An 18,428-nucleotide genomic window follows, 5' to 3' on the forward strand; every position below is an offset into this window, starting at 1 on the left:
TACTTTAATGAGAGAATTTGCATGAATGTGTGTGTGGAGTTTTAAAAATCTGAAACTTCAGGATAAACCTCAGAAGTGTAACTTTTTAAAGAAATGTAAGCTGAGCCTGGTAGCACATGCCTGTAATTGCAGTGACTTGGGGGGCTGAGGCAGGAGGACAGCAAATTTGAGGCCAACCTCAGCATCTTAGTGAGACCCTCAGCAACTTAGTAAGACCTTATCTCAAAATTAAAAAAAATAGAACCAGGGATGTAGCTCAGTGGTGGAGTGCCCTGGGTTCAATCCGAATACACCATGCCCCATGGAAAAAAAGAAGTACAATATCATTATTATCTTCTGAATCAGAAAGTTTAACAAGGAGGTTATCAGTTGAATGAAGAAAAAAGCTTTGCAAAAAAGGCATATCAGATATTCATGTGTGGAAATGAATTTAATGAGTGGAAGGATAGGGTAGTCCATTTGTTTAGCAAGTATTAAGTAGGTGCTTATTAAATACTATCACTCTGGGGAAATACCTGAATATCTAAGATGGGAGTTGCTGGTCTCCAGTGGCCTCCAGACTAGGTAAAAATATACCAAATTAATTCCTATACAATGCAGTATTTCAAAGTGGCCAAAATAGCCTAGCGAGAAAGTTTTGTATTTTGGCCGGAATAGTGAATTGTGGAAGAGGTTTTTGTGAGACACAAGTGGAAACACTGAAGGGGGAAAAAATTACACAGAGCCTTGAATTCCTTGGATGTGTGGTTGGCTTTTGTTCAGGAGGCTGTGAAGAGCCATTAAACAAAAAAAAACTAACAAACTACTTGAAGGTTCTGAGCAGAAAAACAAATTATTGCCTGATACCAAATATAACTGTTCTTTCAGATATTCAATGTAAGATCATGTGGTTTGTGGAGGATGATTCACACTTCCATTAAGTATTGAAGGCCATTCTGTCTTTCAAATAGCCTGCAAGCAGAAATCATGGGTGTCTATCAAGGGAGGACTCAAATTTTAACTTAATATTTTCCCCGCTGCTTTCCCTTTAGTAGTCATGTCCTGTTCTCACTTTCATTTGCAAGCCCTGAAGATAATCCAAATTTTATGATGCTTCCTGTATATCTCCTGCACCTAAGCAGAGGCCTTAGTGTATGGTGATAAGAAGGAAACCTATGCTGGGCATGGTAGGGCACACCTGTAATTCCAGCAACTCTGGAGGCTGAGGCAGGAGGATGGCAAGTTTGAGGCCAGTCTCAGCAATTTTGTGAGATCCTGTCTCAAAGTAAACAAAAAGGGCTAGGGGATATAGCTCAGTGGTAGAGCACCCCTGGGTCCAATCCCTAGTATAAGGTCAGGGGGAAAGGACTTAATATGTGATGTATGTCAGGCATACATACTGAGTGTTTTGACCTCAAGGTGGCCCCATCAAATAGGTGCTATTATCATTCTTAATTTAAGAAGTGGTGAGCAAAGTGCAGGAAAATCCAGTAATTTACCCAAGGTCACACAGTTCCACATTTTCAGAGGTGGATTTGAACCAAGGTCGTGTGCTGCCAGGGTCTCTACTCTTTGTTTTTGTTAACACATATTGATTGAACAAATTCCTGTGTTTCACTCTGACATTTTTGTACATGCATATATCGTGTGTTGATCATGGCTTACCCTTTCTATCTTCCCAATCCTCCTCTCTTTTCCCCCTCCCCCAGTCCCGGAGACTCTACTCTTAACCAGTATACTATCTCGCTTACTAGCAAAATGAGCACCAAGTTTTTATTATATATCTTCTGCCAGAGTTATCAGGCTCAGAAATGCATGCATGCATGCAGGTTATAATTCTGTGAAAATTGTCAGAAAATAGTTCTATAATTTAAAAAATATTTAAATGATAATTATTGTACATATTTATGTGATACAATGTGACATTTCAGTACACGTATACAATGCATAGTGGCCAGATTGGGGTAATTGGCACATCTATCACCCCAAATGTTCATTTTTTTGGTGTTAGGAACATTCAAAATCTTTTCTACTAGCTATCTTGAAATATACAATTAATTGTTGTCAACTATCATTACTGTGCTATAGAACATTAGAAATTATTCTATCTCTGAATTCTATAGTTTTTGACTCCATTCCCCCCAATAGCCTCAAAACATTAAAATATTTTACTCATATTTAAGATTTAGTCCAATGCTAAGTAAATATACTGCATGAAAATTTGGATTCATAAAACAAGACCTTAGGAAATTAATATATTTGCAAAATTATTCACCATGACATTCCTTTAAATCATTTATCTAATAACTTTGAGTTATAATTTGCTTTACAGGCAACTTTTCACCTTTTTAAGAAGCCCATATATTCTAAATAAAAGTCCAATTTCCTGTAAACATGTACATGCTTTGTATTTTCTTTCATAATTTTGGGAAATACTGATTGAATGATGTGGTAGGAAGATTAATGAACCCCCAAAAGATATCCATGGCCCAATACCTGGAGCCTGTCAATGTTCTCTTACATGTTAAAAGTGAATGAAAGTTGCTAGTCCACTGATAGGGAGGACTTTGGAATTTTCCAGATGAGCCCAATGTAATCATAAGGATTCTGATAAACTGAAGAAGGAGGCAATAAAGGAAAGTAAAGGAAAGAGATACAAGAAAAGAAACAGAGTTAAAAAGAGATGCTTTTTTCTCTCTCTAGAGAAAGGAGTCACAGACCAAGATATAAGGGTAGCTTCTTGAAGCCAAGAAAAGCAATAAAGTGGAAATGGTTTCTCCCCTACCTTGATTTTAACCCAGTGAGATCCTTGTCGGTCTTCTAATCTACAAAAATATATGATAATAAATCTGAGTTGTTTTAAGCCACCAAGTTTGTGGTAATTGTTATAATAGCAATAGAAATCTAACATATAATCAGTCCAAGATTGAAAAATGTAGCACTTAGAAGGGCCAGGCAGGAACCATAAATTCATGGAGTGGGTGGTGGATCTGGGGCAACCTGGTGATCACATAGTCCAGTTGAAGTGGACAAGTGCTACTTGTCTCCAGCTAATTGTTGCTTTTTCACTGTATAGCTGAGCTCTTTGCTTTGCTTCTTTTTGTCCTAATTGATCATATTTTGGCCAGTTCTTACCTTTCTTTCTTTCTCTCTTTCTCCTTCCTTCCTTCCTTCCTTCCTTCCTTCCTTCCTTCCTTCCTTCCTTCCTTCCTTCTTTCCTTCCTCCCTCCCTCCCTCCCTCCCTCCCTCCCACACTGGAGATTGAGTCCAGGGGTGCCTTACCACTGAGCCTCATCCCCTCCATGTTTATATTTTATTTAGAGACAGAATCTTGCTAAGTTGTTTAATGCCTCACTAAATTGCTAAGGCTGGCTTTGAACACATAATCCTCCTGCCTCCTCAGCTTCCTGAGTTGCTGGGATTGCAGGTGTGTGCCACCACACCTGGCCTTGGCCACCTACTTATTTTTGTATGTGTGCAAGATGTAATTCATATAAACTTTGAATTTGTAATAAAACACTGGTTTATGATAAAACAGTAGTCAAAGAAAGGAAAAGGAGAATCAACCAAATTGGTCATAGGAGGCTACACGGCTTTGAACAAAAATAATAGGGGGTATTTTGCAATGAGAAGGTCATAATGAGTTTTGGGTATTATCTCTGGTTATGGATTTCATCTATTGCTGCCCTTCTCCATATGGACTATAGATCTTCATTTGGATTTCTGGGAGCTAAATATATATCTTTTCACCTTCTAAGCCAAAGCAGTAGTATTATATTTCAGATTTGTCACATCTAGAATGGGCATGAGAGGAAGATCTAGCCAGAACTTTCTGAGGGATGATATGTGGCAAAGAATTGGAAATGAGTAATGAGTTTACAGTTGTCAGACTGTAACCTGGCGTCCAGGCTAATCAACAAGGCACACTGAGAGACCAGGGCTTATACTCTTATGTGGCCTGCTGCAGGGTGAAGGATCACATTACTTCTTTCTCCTTCAAGACCACATTGGTTTAGGCATAGTAGAGAAGCTAAACATACTTGTAAGGTGAGCAGCTGACCCAGCTCTCAGACAGTTGGGCAAGGCAAAGGTGGAATGGAGGCAAAGGTCTCACAAAGTTTAAGGCATGCCAAAAGGAAATTTCTACCATGTTAATCTTTGAGTGAAGAATATTAAAAAATCTCAAGCAAATGGGAAGATGAGTCAGGTGTGCTATTATCTGAGTCATTTTCCCGATACTGGAGGCGGGTTTATCCTTGGTACAACCAGAGTGTCCTGCCTGCTGGGACCTTCAGCTCACACTGGTGAGAAGCTTTGATAGCTTTAGAAACTAGCACCACAGGGCCAAAGCTGGCAGAGTTGAGAGAAGAGCCTTTTCTTATTACAAAATCCAAACTTTTGAGAGTCCATGCAAATTCATAGCAGGCTAGCCAGTAAGTTGCTGCAGTGGATCTAGATATTAATCATGACTCATTGGCAAATAATAGCCCATGGAAGCCATGTTTCTTCTTTTGTATTTTATCTGAGTCTCCTTGATGCACTGTGGCTTGATGCTGGTCTGTAGGTCCCTTTGAGGTTGAAAGGGAATAAAAGCAGGGCAGCTTGGTGACTCTTAGAGTGAGCTTTATGTTTTAGTTTCTATATTCATTTAAAATTTTCTAGCTGGGTGTGGTGGTACACACCTATAATCCCAATGGCCCAGGAGTCTGAGGCAGGAGGATCGTGATTTCCAAAGCCAGCCTCAGCAACTTAGCAAGACCCTAAAAAACTCAGCGAGACCCTGTCTCTAAATAATACAAAATAGGACTGGGGATATGGCTCAGTGGTTAAGGATTCAATCCCTGTACCCCCCGCCAAAAAAATAGATAGATAGATAGGACTTAGGAAGGGGCTCGGTGGATTCAATCCCTGATATCTACCCCTCCTCACATTCTGAATTTTAAAAAATTATGTAAACTGGGCATGATGATACATACCTGCAGTCCAGCTACTCAGGAGGCTAAGGCCAGGAGGATTTCAAGTTTAAGGCCAGTCTTGGCAACATGGGGAGACCTTTTCCCTCCCCCACCCCCCAAATTATGTGGGACTAGCCTTTTGAAATTATGTACAACTTCAAACTTTTTTATAAACAAATCTGAAGCTCCTGGACATTTTAACTGTCAGAAATAAAGGAATGTAATGGCATGAAAGAGAGAGAGAATCATGAGAGAAGATGCAAAAATAAAATGAAGAAATGAGGATCTTAAGTGACTCAGCAAAGTAAAATTGATTAGAGGGAATCCAAAGATTCCTACTTTACATCCTTTGAGAAAGCAAACATGTGACCTATAATGCAATATAAATAATGTAGGCAAAGTAATTTGTATACAGACTGCTTTAGAAAGTGAAACTTCCTTAAGGTACCTGCCAGAGAGTGTTATAAGAACATTCAATTGATGGTTATGGGCTCTAGGAGAAAGAGGGGGTAGCAGGGAACTGACCTGTTAAAAAATAATGGCATTTTTTTTTTCATGTATACCTTTTTCTCAGCTCTGGTCAATTGTTAAGCCATACTCTGCACCATTTTTTACCATTGTTCTTTTTCCAAAAGTGCTTGCCGAGTAGCCCTATTATTGACTGAGAAGTGAGCAGTGCAAAAGCCAGACCACAGGAGAGCTGCTAACACTGTGCCTCCCTTCACAAGTCAGAATGCTTGGTGCCTGAGTACTTCCTTTCTCGGAAAAGGATGCTGGCTGGCCTAATGCAGCTCTTGGAAAAGCTCTGAGTGCAGTGTCTTATTTAATTCAGCACTTGTAAATTGCTTTTTTGTATGTTATTCATGTTACAGCAGGACAAGCTTTATCATAGTGATTAATTTTCTCAATTTGCACTTTCAAGTTAATGACAATGCACCCCACCGCCCCACTTCAATTCCTGAAGAAGCATTGGAGAGAAGCTTAAGATATCATAGAGAACACATGATCGCTTAGGCAGCAACTCCAGTCTTGAGAGTAACCTTTTCATTTATATTTCCCACATAGCTGCTAGAATCATCTGTGTTTTATTCAACTTTCCATATCAGTGAAAGAACTTAATGTGGACTAGATAGCTATGCTATTGGAAATGACCTTCCCCTGGTATTTAGAACTATTTTTTTCCTAAGGGATATAATGATATATGGAATAAGGAAGAATTTGATCTTGAGGGTGGTTTTTCATTTAAAAAAAAATGTTGCACATTCTTGGCCGACTCCTGGGACACCTACCTTTATGCATCTTCTTGGCTCAATTTGATCACATTCCTCTAGTTCCCTCCTCCCCATTCTCAGCAATTAAATGTTGAAGCGCCTTGGTATGTTATCAGGGTTGCAAGTTCAACTGCTTGATGAATGACTCACTTCTGGTGCCCTTTCTTTTTTTTCAGAAAAGAGAGCCATTTGTTACATATCCAGAGTCCAAACGTTCTTAATTACCCTTTGACTGTTAAAGGAGGGTTTTTCTCCTCTGCAGTGGGAGAGCAACAAATCAAAACATGATTTTACCTAAGAAAGCACATACAATATTAAAATAATTGTTGGGAAGTCGAGGTCACTGTATGTATTAGCAAAAAAGAAAGAGAAAATATTTTATTTTTCATATGTTAGTTCAATTATATTCTCAAGTTTGCCAGACTCTTAGAGCTAACAAACAGATAAGCACTCATTTATTATAGGTAAGGATTTCTCACTAATTTGTTTTTTATGTTTTGTTTTTCCTCATTCATTGATCACTGTTCAAAAACCACTTATTAGATGTTTCTTATGAGTCAGGCACTATTAAGAATCAACAAATTCATCACCAAATGGATATCGAATGCCTTTTTAGTCCAAGGTGTTGGTATTGTAGAAAAGAGAGAGACGTATCATGTATATAGCTTAAGATCTTTTTGGGGAGATGAAACACACAATAAAAGTAATTAATTGTTTAAAGGTAGTGCAGAGACTACATCCTATATAAGTTCAGATTACTGTGGTCTGGGGTCAGAAAAGGCTTCCTAAGGAAGGAGAGACCTAGAATTAATGGAATCAGAACAGAGAAGGTGCTTGCTGGGCCTGGTGGCCCATACCTGTAATCCCAGCTGCCTGGGAGGCTGAGGCAAGAGGATCATGAGTTCAAAGCCAGCCTCAGCAACCTGGTGAAGCCCTAGGCAACTTAGTGAGACCCTTTCAAAATAAAATATTTTTTAGAAGGGGTGGGAATGTGGCTCAGTGGCTAATAGCCCCTGGATTCAATCCCTGATAACAACAAACAAACAAACAAACAAAAAAAGAAAGGAGAAGGTGAATGTGGAGGCAACAAATATAGGGCAATTGTGTTAGGTGAAGATGGGTAGCCATGGGAGGTAAAATTTGTCTGATCTTTTGGTATCTCCCTTTGCCTCAGTTTCTGTCCCATGAAACTTAGGTGATAATAGTCATGGCCACAAAATTATTATGAGCATTAAATGATATGAGAAAAACACTTAGCCAGAGACTAAAGCAAAACACTCAATACATGATAGCAGTTGTTATTTTATATTATTAGTAATAATGTAGGAGAGCCCGAGTGCCAGATCTGACATGTAGTCTCCTCATGTGAGCAACTGAGTACATTGAAGATTTGAGCAGGGCCATGATGTGCTGAAATAAATCTGAGAAAATATTGTGTTTTTCAATGAGAAGAATGATTTGTTAAACCCTTTTTACTAGACTTTGTGTTAATTTAAATGGTTTTAAAAATCTCTAATGCTCAGATATGGTATAATTATTAAAGAAAAGCTATTTGATTTTTACCCTGTTTCCCATAGGGTAGAACTATGTACTATATTAAAACTTGGTAGGAATGTAAAATGATATGATGAAGAGAGATGAGTGATGTATTAGCTTGCCAACCTAGTGGTAGGGGTTCTTCAGCAGAACAAAGTTCCTGACATTTGGGTATAATTAAGTGCAACTCAAGTCTTACAAGTCTTGGGATTTTCTTCCCACTGTTTCTTTCATCTTTGCTTGGAACAGTTGTGAGACACAGCATGTCTCTTGCTCTCTTGCTTTCTCCTTTTCCTTGCTCTCCCTGCCATTCTGTTCTGTCTGAGACATTTAGTCAAGTAGCTCTCCCTGTCCCATTTCCACATGACTCCTGGTCCACCTACTCTGCCTCTTAACCTTTGAAGCATCTTTTCTCAGAGTTTCTGGTTCATGTAATTTAGCAGTAAATAGTTACTCTCTAGGTAACACACAGGTAAACATTCGAGATTTATTATATAAGGTGATAAAAGGTTTTCTACTTTGAGGATAGTAGGTTCTCCAATTTCATGTCTTTCTTCCATCTTTGATGCAGTTGAACAAGAGGTCTTGTTCCTACTCCAGAAGGGATTCAAGAGGTTAAAATCTCTAATGCTCAGATATGGTACATCCAAACAGATCAGGACCTTCAGGAGATTTGGCAGCACCTGATCCCAGAGAATATTCTCCTTTGGCTTCCTCCCTATTTTATTCTACTGGGTGATCTGAGTGGGCCACTCTTCAAGGTCCTTCACTGAGTAAGGTGAAGAATTGTCAGCTATGTTCTATCTAGGAAATAATAAAGGCAAGAAGGAGGAGAAAGAAGAATCATTTACATTTTAGAAAGAAAACAGGTGTTAAAATAATGATTATCAGAAACACCATTCTCTTGGATGAAACCACTGGAGAATCTGCATTATTTCTTTCATTTTGCAAAATCTCATTGAGTTTAGGCATTGCTGTGAACTCACAGCAGTAAATGAAATATGGACCTTCATGGTCTAGAAAAAAATAGTAAATTTAAAAAAGAGTAAGGAGTATTTGGTTAGAGATCACAACATAAAAGAGATAAAATAGAATGCTATAGTAAGGCCAGGTGCTCATAGATGGCCTCTCTACACAGGTGAAACTTAAGCGAAGACCTGAAAGAAGTAAGAGAGTGAACCATGTGGAGATACCAGGGAGGAGGATCCCAGGCTGAGGGAGCAGAAAGTGAAAAGGTCCAGAGGAGCTTTTGGGATGTTTGAGGCACAGCAGATAAGCCAGTGTAGCTGGAGCAGTATGATTAGAAATAAAGTCTAAGGGGGGTGGGGAGATAGCTCAGTTGGTAGAGTTCTGGCCTTGCAAGCAAAAGGTCCTGGGTTCGATCCCCAGCATGGCAAAAAAAAAAAAAAAAAAAAAAAAGAAAGAAAGAAAGAAAGTCTAAGAAGTAAGCTGAGGGGCTGGGGTTATGGCTCAGTGGCAGAGTGCTTACCTATCATGTGTGAGGCACTAGGTTTGGTCCTTAGCACCACATAAAAATAAACAAGTAAAATAAAGGCTCTCCATCAACAACTACCAAAATAAAAAATAAAAAACTGAGAAAAAAAGAAGCTGAGACCAGATTGTGTACAGTGTACAAGGCAGGCTATGGTGAAGGTTTTATTTAAAATCTTTAACTGGTATATGAAAATATACATAGTAATGGGGTTATGTGATTTTTTTTTGTAATGTTTTCATATATGTCTACAATGTATGATGTTTAAATCAGTTAAACACATCTACCTCTTCAAACATTTATCATTAATTTGGGGCAAAAACTTTCAAAATTCTTTCTTCTAGCTTTTGGACATTTATAGTTCATTGTTGCTACCTATAGTCACCCTATTGTGAAATACCACACTAGAACTTCTTACTCCTATCTAGCTATAACTTAGTATCCATTGATCTCCCTCTCCCCATCCTTTCTTACCCCTTCTCTCCACATTCTAAATCTCATCTGACCTCTATGAGAAGCCATTGGTGGGTTTACACAAGATTCTCTGTTGCTGTCATATGATTTGGATTCCAGTTCTATCTGTGACTTGGCTGTGTGAACTTAATGTGCTCTTAGTCCTTCAGTTTGCTGTTAGGTAAAATATGGTTAATGATAGTTATCCATAAATGACATTAAAAAATAGCTATTGGTTACAAAGGACTTGAGGCCTTTAGATGAAAGTTAAAGTACAGAACAATTACCACTGTTCTACATAATTGTTATTTTAACACCTGTCTTCTTTCTAAAATGTAAAAGAAAATGTAGATCTGTATTCTAAATAGCTGCATCTTGGAAATTAAAAAATATATATCGGGAAATTATGTGTCCAATTTCCCTTTTAGTAACATATAAGAGATTTAGGATACTTCTTTCTTTAAAAAAGGCACCTTTTAAAGCTTCCTAAAAGTTGAAACCCAGCATATATCCTAGAATTTTGGAATAAGAAGATATCTTAAGAGTCTTTCCAATCTGTTGTTGGGGCAGGGTCTGATTTCTACGTAGAGATGTCTTCTAAAATTTTTAGTTGTAGATGGACAAAATACCTTTATTTTACTTTATGTGGTGGTGAGGATTGAACCCAGTGCCTCACATGTGCTAGGCAAGTGCTCTGCCACTGAGCTATAACCCCAGTCTGAGATGTCCTTTATAATCTTTTTTTATTGATTGATTATTTTTGGTTATACAAGACAGCAGAATCCATTTTGACATAGTTATACAAGCATGGAATATATCTCATTCTAATTCTGACCCCAGTACTTTTTTTTCCCCTTCTCTATCCCCACCCACTGCTCCCTTCTCTCTAGTGATCTTTCTACCATCTACATAGAAATGTCTTAAAACATAATTCCTAATCCAGGTGCAGTGGCACATTCCTATCGTTTCAGCTATTTCAGAGGCTGAGGCAGGAAGAGTACTTGAACCCAGAAGTTCAAGGGCAGCCTGGATAACAAAGCCAAGACCCTGTCTCAAAAAAATCAAAATGACTGGGAGTATAGGTTAATGAATAGAACTGCCCTTGAGTTCAATCCCTACTACTTAAAACAAACAACTGTTCCCTACTGTGAAAACCATGTACTTCTAGTGTATGAGCAATCATTTAGGGTGGGTGTCTCTCAGTCTAGGAAGGCTGCTATGTTATTTGTTCAAGTTCAATGAAATTATTTTCAATCATGAAAAAATGATCTCATCATTTTACAAATGAAGAAACTTGAGAGAAGCAGAGCTTTGAGGACAGTTTCACTACTGATTAATAGGGCATCCTGGCTGGGAATCAAGATCATAAGACTTTCGGGCATCTTCTCTTTCCAAGTGGCCTTTCAGGCATTATGCTCTGTCCTCAGATTCATGAGTTACCTACCTCAGTGTCGTATTTAAACCTAATTGTGAGACTGAGGATGTAGCTCAGTGGTAGAGTGTTTATAGCATGTGTGAGACTATAGGTTCAATCCCTAGTACTGCAAAAAAAAGTCAATAAACAAATAAACATAATTGGAATGATACAGGAAGTGATTTACTGTAATTTTTATATCCCTTTACATCTCTATCGTAATGATGTGCTTTGCTAATCTTGGAAGTGGAAACTGCTGAGAAATTTCTTTGCTTGGTGAGGCAGCTCTACCTGAGAAAAAAATTCACAGACTATAATTTGATTCTGTGCCACAAATGTTTTGCTCTGTATTTTAACTTCTTTTGCACCCTCTTTATTGTTGGCCGTGGATTCTGCAAGTGGATTCTACCAGTTGTATCACTGAAACTTTGAATTTCAGATTTGATCATAATTCAAATTCTAATTGGGTTATATTTTTTCATATCAATTTTTGCCTAGAAAATATTTCAGTTTTTGTCAAACAATTATTGTGGTAACTTTTAAAAAGCAATGTTTTACATAGAGTAAATGCTCAATGAATGTTTATTCAATTGAAAAGAGCTTGATATAAAAAATGAGTTCAATATGTAATTTTGGGTCTTCTGGTTCTATCATTTTGATAACAGATGTGAACCATTGTCATGGAAATAAGAAAAAACATATAGAATCACCATTATGACTAACATTTTGAGGTACAGACTGAATATCCCTAATACTATATCCAGTGGATTTTGGATTTTTGGATTAGGGATATTCAAGTGGTAAAATCATTTATAAAAATATTCCAGAATATGAAACACTTTTGTCTAAAACATTTTAAATAAAGCATATTCAAGTTGTCTATAAATACATGAAAGATAGAAACACACACACACACACTTTTGATTTTTTGTATCTATTTTTTTGTGGTGCTGTGGATTGAACCCAGGGCCTTGTGCATGCAAGGCAAACACTCTACCAACTGAGCTACATCCCCAGCCCCAATTCTTTGTATCTTAATACAGTAATATTTACTTGATCAGCACTGAAAAGCAAGTTCATATTTTCTGCTCAATCTCCTTTCTATTGATAACCATTTAGGCCACATGGCTAATCCCATAAATAGAAGCAACAGCATTTATCAGCCTGTAACCTCTTAGGGTGTTCCCCACACTGGTATGTTTTTGCCATTTATTAAAAAAAAATCAATGATACTTAAACAAGTCAAACAAAGGTATAAACGTTCCCTTTTTAAACTGGTTTCTCTACAAGGAAATGCCCCTTAATATATTCATCTTTTTTGCTTGCTCATATTATAGAGAAACAAGTTGTTGATGTTTCAAATACTTTGCCAGATGTAAAGTAGTTTGCAGGAATGATCTTGCCAAATAATAGTCTTTTCATGATTAAAGTCCTTAAAATAGTCAGGGATCATATTGGGAAATCAAATGGGTGATTGAAAAATGGCAAACCTAAACCTTCAAGCCAAATTTTGTGAGTAAGACAAGATGTACAGGAAAGCATATCCCCCATAATCACCAGGAGTCTATTTTTCAGGCTTTGTTCCTACTCCCATCCTGAAGTGATTTTAGATCCATCATCCTGAGGAACTGAGACTGGAATCAGTTCTACCTTTCACTATGACAAATGCTTAGCACCGTTTGTAGTTTGTGACTTCTAGATTCACCAGAAAGCTCCTAATTCTGTTTTCTCACCCCATTAATCAGCTTCCAGGCTTTTTTTAGGGGAGAGTAGAGGGATAGAAGGAAGGAATCAGTCTTCCTCCTTTTCCACATTCCTATGGGCTTTTCTGAGTTGTAGCAGCAGGTCACTCCTTAACTGTTCAGAATTCTTAATTCCAAACAAATCACACAGTCCCATTGGGCCTACTGATTCAAATCTCAGCAATCAGGGTAGTCAACAGCAAGTGGTAGGCAATTAATGACTCTGTGCCCTAGAAGCTAGACTTTGAGCAGCAGAGGCCTCGGAATGGCATAGATGAGTGCAGTAAGGTATGCACGTAAAATGTAAATATAAAGTGTGTTTGTGTATGTATGTGTGTAAACTTGGATTTGTGGTAAATAAAACAAATTGAAATGATCCAATCATGGTTTGCAACTAAATGGGGAAAATATACCTTAGTGAAAGGGTCAGTGATTCAGATGCTTTATAAATTTTTAGTATTAAATCTTGATAATTCTTCTCTAGGTGTTCGGTTATCTGAGAGCAAATTACTTGAATTGATGCTCTCCATCTTTTCTTCTAAAGAAAGAAAAGAATGAAGGCCTGGTACAGTGGCACAGGCCTGTAAGAGACTTGAGGACTGAGGCAGGAGGATCGCAAGTTTGAGGCCAGCCTTGGCAACTTAGAGAGACCCTGCCTCAAAAAAAAAAAAAATAATAATAATGAAAAGGTTTGGGGATGTAGTTCAGTGGTAAAGAGCCTCTGGTTTCAATCCCCAGTACTCCCCCACCAAAAAAGATAAAGGTAATTCTTAATAAGTTCTCAGGGTTGTCTGATGATTGTACAGATACAATGGCTAGCAAGCCCTTTAAGGATTTTAGTTCAAAGACCTGGTCAAGTGCAATGTGTGCGACAAGTGTATCATTGCTGTATGTTTTCCCATATAGGTATTCAAGAGACGGTATTTTTATTTGACTCAACTTCCTGATGGTTCATATATTCTTAATTCCTATAAAGATGAGAAAAATTCAAAAGAATCTAAAGGTTGCATCTACCTGGATGCCTGCATTGATGTTGTTCAGGTAAGGCTAACCAGGTAATCTGTCTTTTTCTTTTTTTAAAGAGCGTTATTGATGAGCTATTAAGAACTCTGCATTTTTTCCCTCTTGGTTAATGGTATATCCACGTATCAAAACACCCGTGCTAGAAACCTGAGAATCCTCTTCAGTGCCCTACTCTTTCTCATTTCGAAGTTGATGAAGTCCTTTTGAGTCTGTCTCCAAAGTGCCTCTTGAATTTCTTTTTTCAGCTTGCACTGCCCTGTGTCTGGTCTGCCTTGTATCCTGTGACATAGAGTCTTGCCTTTTTGCCTCCAGTTTTGTTGTCCTGCTCCAGTCCCATCTTCCTGAGACATAGATATGGTCCTTGATTTGTCTTCTCAAAAACTTTTGGTTCTTGATTTACTGTCTAACAAAGGGAGATCTAAAGCTCTTAGCATGATATTTAAGGCCCACAGCTATCTGTCCCTACCCTGTTATCTAACCTCATCTTCCCTATACCCTCTTATATAGTCCGAGTTCTGGTCACACCAGGCTGTGCACTCTGTGGAGTGGCATGTATATGTGACTTTCCTTACTTTTTTTTCTCTTCTCACCAGATGCATTCCCCTTCTGTTCTAGCTTCAACTTTATCTTTTGAGGCTCAGCTTGAATGCCACTTGTGCTGTGAAATGTTTTCTCTTTCCTTCCTCGCTCTTGTGCCCACCAGACAAAACTAGACTCCACCTCCTCTATGGTACCACTTTAGTTTTTCCTGTATTGTTAAAATGAATCCCACTCTTAATTTGAAACCCATTCTGAACGTTCCTTTTTGTATTACAAGGACTATGTCTTATTTGCTTCTCTTTCTTCTATAATAATTAATAGGGCCAGGCACACCAGAGGGACTTAGCAAATGTTTGTTGATTTGAATTACTAAGGAGGCATAGACAAAGACAGGGTGGGGAATAGAGGGCAGAGAGATTATCCTAATAGGAATTTTAACTGACTGAGAGGAGCCATTATAACAGAGCCAGGACTATAGGGAGCACTGAGCTGATTAGGAGGCAGGAGATGTCAGTTCAATGTCCTTGGTTTACCTGAACCTTAATTTTCAAAACTAAAATGGGATCTGGGACTGTAGCTCAGTGGTAGAGCGCTTGCCTAGCATGTGTGAGGCACTGGGTTTGATCCTCGGCACCACATATAAATAAATAAATAAATAAATAAAATAAAGATTCAAAGAAACGTTTTTTAAAAGTATAAACATCTTCATAAATAGTAGGTGTTTATTTCTTTTTGCTTTTGGTTTTCGTGTGTGGTGCTGGGGATGGAACCCAGGACCTGCCTTGAGCATGCTAGATAAGTTCTCTACCACTAAGCTATATATCCTCAGCTTAAAGGTGTTTTAAAAATATTTAATAGTAGCTTTATTATTTAACTGAAGGAAAAAAGGCACAATTTCTGGATTTTCTCAATTGGTCCTAGTCTAAATTGACCTTTCTTTGTAGTGCTCCAACAATTATCTATTTATGATTCTCCCTTCCAAATATTTTCAAATATATAGATTTGTATGACTTGCCAGAGCAGTTTAATTTCATCTTTTTCTGTGCTTTGAAGATGAGAAGGAGGAACTTTATTGGTTCCTTTTTGAATAATGACCATGCAGTGGAGAATTATTGATTCATAAGCCTCTCTTGAATACTGAGGCATTTGAGTGGGAGGAATGTGCCATTTCTTTTGTCATAACAGGGAAGGTGGTAAAGTAAAAGAACATGTCTTTATATTTGAGGAAAAGAGGAGGCTTTTATTTTCCTTGTTTACTAGTATTCAGCATAGGCTACTTCCATATATTTTATTGAGAGTCACAATTTAACTTGAGCCAACTGTGGTCTTCTTTTGCACTACTATTATGATACATTTGACATTACGCATGCTGAAATGAATTAAGTGTGTTTCACTTTATGGTGTGATCTAAAATAAGTACCATATTTATTTTAGGTCACGTTTAAGCTTTAATTTTTAAGAGCTAATTTTGAAAATTATAAATATGTAAGGAAAACTTTAAGCAGGGAGTAAAATGTTTGCTTGTTTTTATGGTGGTAGTTTAATTTTCTAAATGTGAAGCATGCCAAAAAGGCCTTCAGTGATAATATTTTTTCAACAAGTCATAGTTTATGCCAATTTTGTGCATATACCACTGTGCTTAGTCCCCAGAGGGAACAAAACAGATAATGTTTGGATAATAGTCATTCATTGTCTGGGAGTGTTTATTCCTTGTTGAAAGAAGCAATTATTTCATGAACTTATTGATGCATGTGTATAAAAATAAATAAAAACGAAACCTAAAAGGGCAGCTAAATTAACTGAATGCATGTTTTCTTTTTTTACCCCTCTAGTGTCCCAAAATGCGCCGTCATGCTTTTGAACTCAAGATGTTAGATAAGTATAGCCATTATCTGGCTGCTGAAACTGAGCAGGAAATGGAGGAATGGTTGATAACTTTGAAAAAGATTATTCAGATCAATACTGACAGTTTAGTGCAAGAGAAAAAGGAGACAGTAGAAACATCACAAGGTCAGAATTTTTAAATGATTCATTACTGAGGTATGGCCCTTGTCTTTAATCCATGGGAATGTCCTTTGTGTAGGCTGAATATGGAACTCCTAATCTTGAAGATTGACCTGCTTCTTCATTAAAAGTGACTATAGAAGTTGATAGACTTTTTAAAGAGTTGTAGCTGCATAGGTTCTGACACATGAAATATAACCAGACTAAAACGGATAAGAAATTCATGGCAGATTTTCAAAAGTCCATTAAAGTTTTCCCTATGCTTTCATAATCAAAATTCTTTGCAATAAATCTAGTAGGAGAGGATGGGTTGGGAGAGATAGGATATTTCTCTTAGGTGATTAGTAATGGTCTGTATGGTTTGGAACATCTGCTTTTAATGAATTTGCAGATGATGAAACTAGCAGCCAAGGAAAAGCTGAGAACATCATGGCCAGTTTGGAAAGAAGCATGCATCCGGAACTGATGAAGGTATATCTTCCTTATGGCAACTTGCCTTCAACTGAGACAATACAAGATTAGCTATTAAAGTTTTAAACTGGATTCCATTTGATAATATCATTTCCAAGTTAAATACCACAGCAAATTGGTGAAACAGGTAGAGATTATAAAAGAAAGTTGCACTGCTAAAGATGGTTTTATAAGTGCCACCTGACAGTTTGGAAAATCTTATTTTTTTCTAGACACCAGGAAGGACTTCCAGCTTTTTTTGACTCTACTATTTTGTTTTCAATTTGATAACTCTATGTCATTCCTAAAATATTCTTCTTTCAAGGGGTTAATGACGTACATCATGCTAAAGATATTTAATCTAATAAGTTATGTTTTCATTTCGTATGAAAATTATATAGTCTTTATAGGTATGTATTTCTGTGAATAATTTCATCAGATCAAGATTTTCGTTAACACATTTTTTGGGTACCTGGGATTGAACCCAGGGGTGCTTAACTATTGAGCCTCATCCCTAGCCCTTTTAATTTTTTATTTTGAGACAGGGCCTCACTAGAGGCTGAGACTGGCCTGGAACTTGTGATCCTCCTACCTCGGCCTCCTGAGATGCTGGGATTACAGGCATGTGCCACTGTGCCTGACCTAACACATCACTTTTCTTATTATTTTTTATTTACTCTCCTTTTTTGGAGTTTGAAATAGACTAGTTTTAGATTATAGAGGTGATTATTATGCATACATATATACAAATATACACACATATTTCACATACACACACAGATTTTACTCTGTGGACTCTATATATAATAAAATAGAAAGTTAGGTTGTGCTTGGTGGCACACACCTGTAATCTCAGTGATTCAGGAAGCTCAGGCAGGAGGTCACATGATCAAGGCCAGCCTAGGTAATTTAGTAAGACCTTTTCTTTAAAAAAAACAAAAAAGGACTGAGGCTGTAGCTCAATGGTAAAGCACCCCTGTGTTTAATCCCTAGTATCAGTAATAATAATAATAATAATAAAGAAAGCTAGGACCCATTTATACATTTAAATCTTGTCAACCCTGTGTGTATTTTTTACTTATTCTTCTTCCTTGAGTACTGATTTAAACAATTTTCAAAGTTTCTTTCTTGTAATTTAAATTTCTTAAACTTCAAAACCGTTTCTCAAAGTTTAGGAGCATTCTCTTGATCCCTTGATCTTAGCTTTCTGTGGTTTTGTAGAATATAATTGTGTCCTCTCTTAAGCTTTGTCACCCTGACTGTACAGACCATTATGTTTGCTAAGGTAATACAATCAGAATTGTCTAATATTTCATGGCTAACATTGTAGATATGTAAAATGATTTCTCATTTGTTTATTTCTTTTTTGCATTCAAAGTGTCTTAGATTTATTTTTTATGCTGACTATGGGATGAACAATATTGTTGGTATTAAGGAGAAGCTCATAGAAAGTAAAAGAATCAGATCTGTAACTAATTGTGTGTCACAGTGATGGTGATAAATTCCTCCCCAGCCAAGCAATCATACCTTAGTCATCTTAATTGAATGAAAAGTAAGAATGGAATATTT

The 18,428-nt window shown here is 37.3% G+C and overlaps 1 protein-coding gene across 2 annotated transcripts in view; it reads left to right on the forward strand.

Annotated features, from left to right (window-relative positions):
* Positions 1-18,428, forward strand: part of Dock11 (dedicator of cytokinesis 11) — a 183,688-nt gene that overhangs the window by 47,483 nt on the left and 117,777 nt on the right. For both annotated transcript variants that reach the window (XM_047535641.1, XM_047535642.1), the window contains exons 7-9: positions 13,749-13,883; positions 16,238-16,415; positions 16,801-16,880. In XM_047535641.1, the coding sequence (XP_047391597.1) occupies positions 13,749-13,883; positions 16,238-16,415; positions 16,801-16,880 (393 nt within the window). The remainder of the gene's footprint in view (positions 1-13,748; positions 13,884-16,237; positions 16,416-16,800; positions 16,881-18,428) is intronic.

The sequence above is a fragment of the Sciurus carolinensis genome, chromosome X, assembly GCF_902686445.1.
Source record: "Sciurus carolinensis chromosome X, mSciCar1.2, whole genome shotgun sequence".
Taxonomy (NCBI): domain Eukaryota; kingdom Metazoa; phylum Chordata; class Mammalia; order Rodentia; family Sciuridae; genus Sciurus; species Sciurus carolinensis.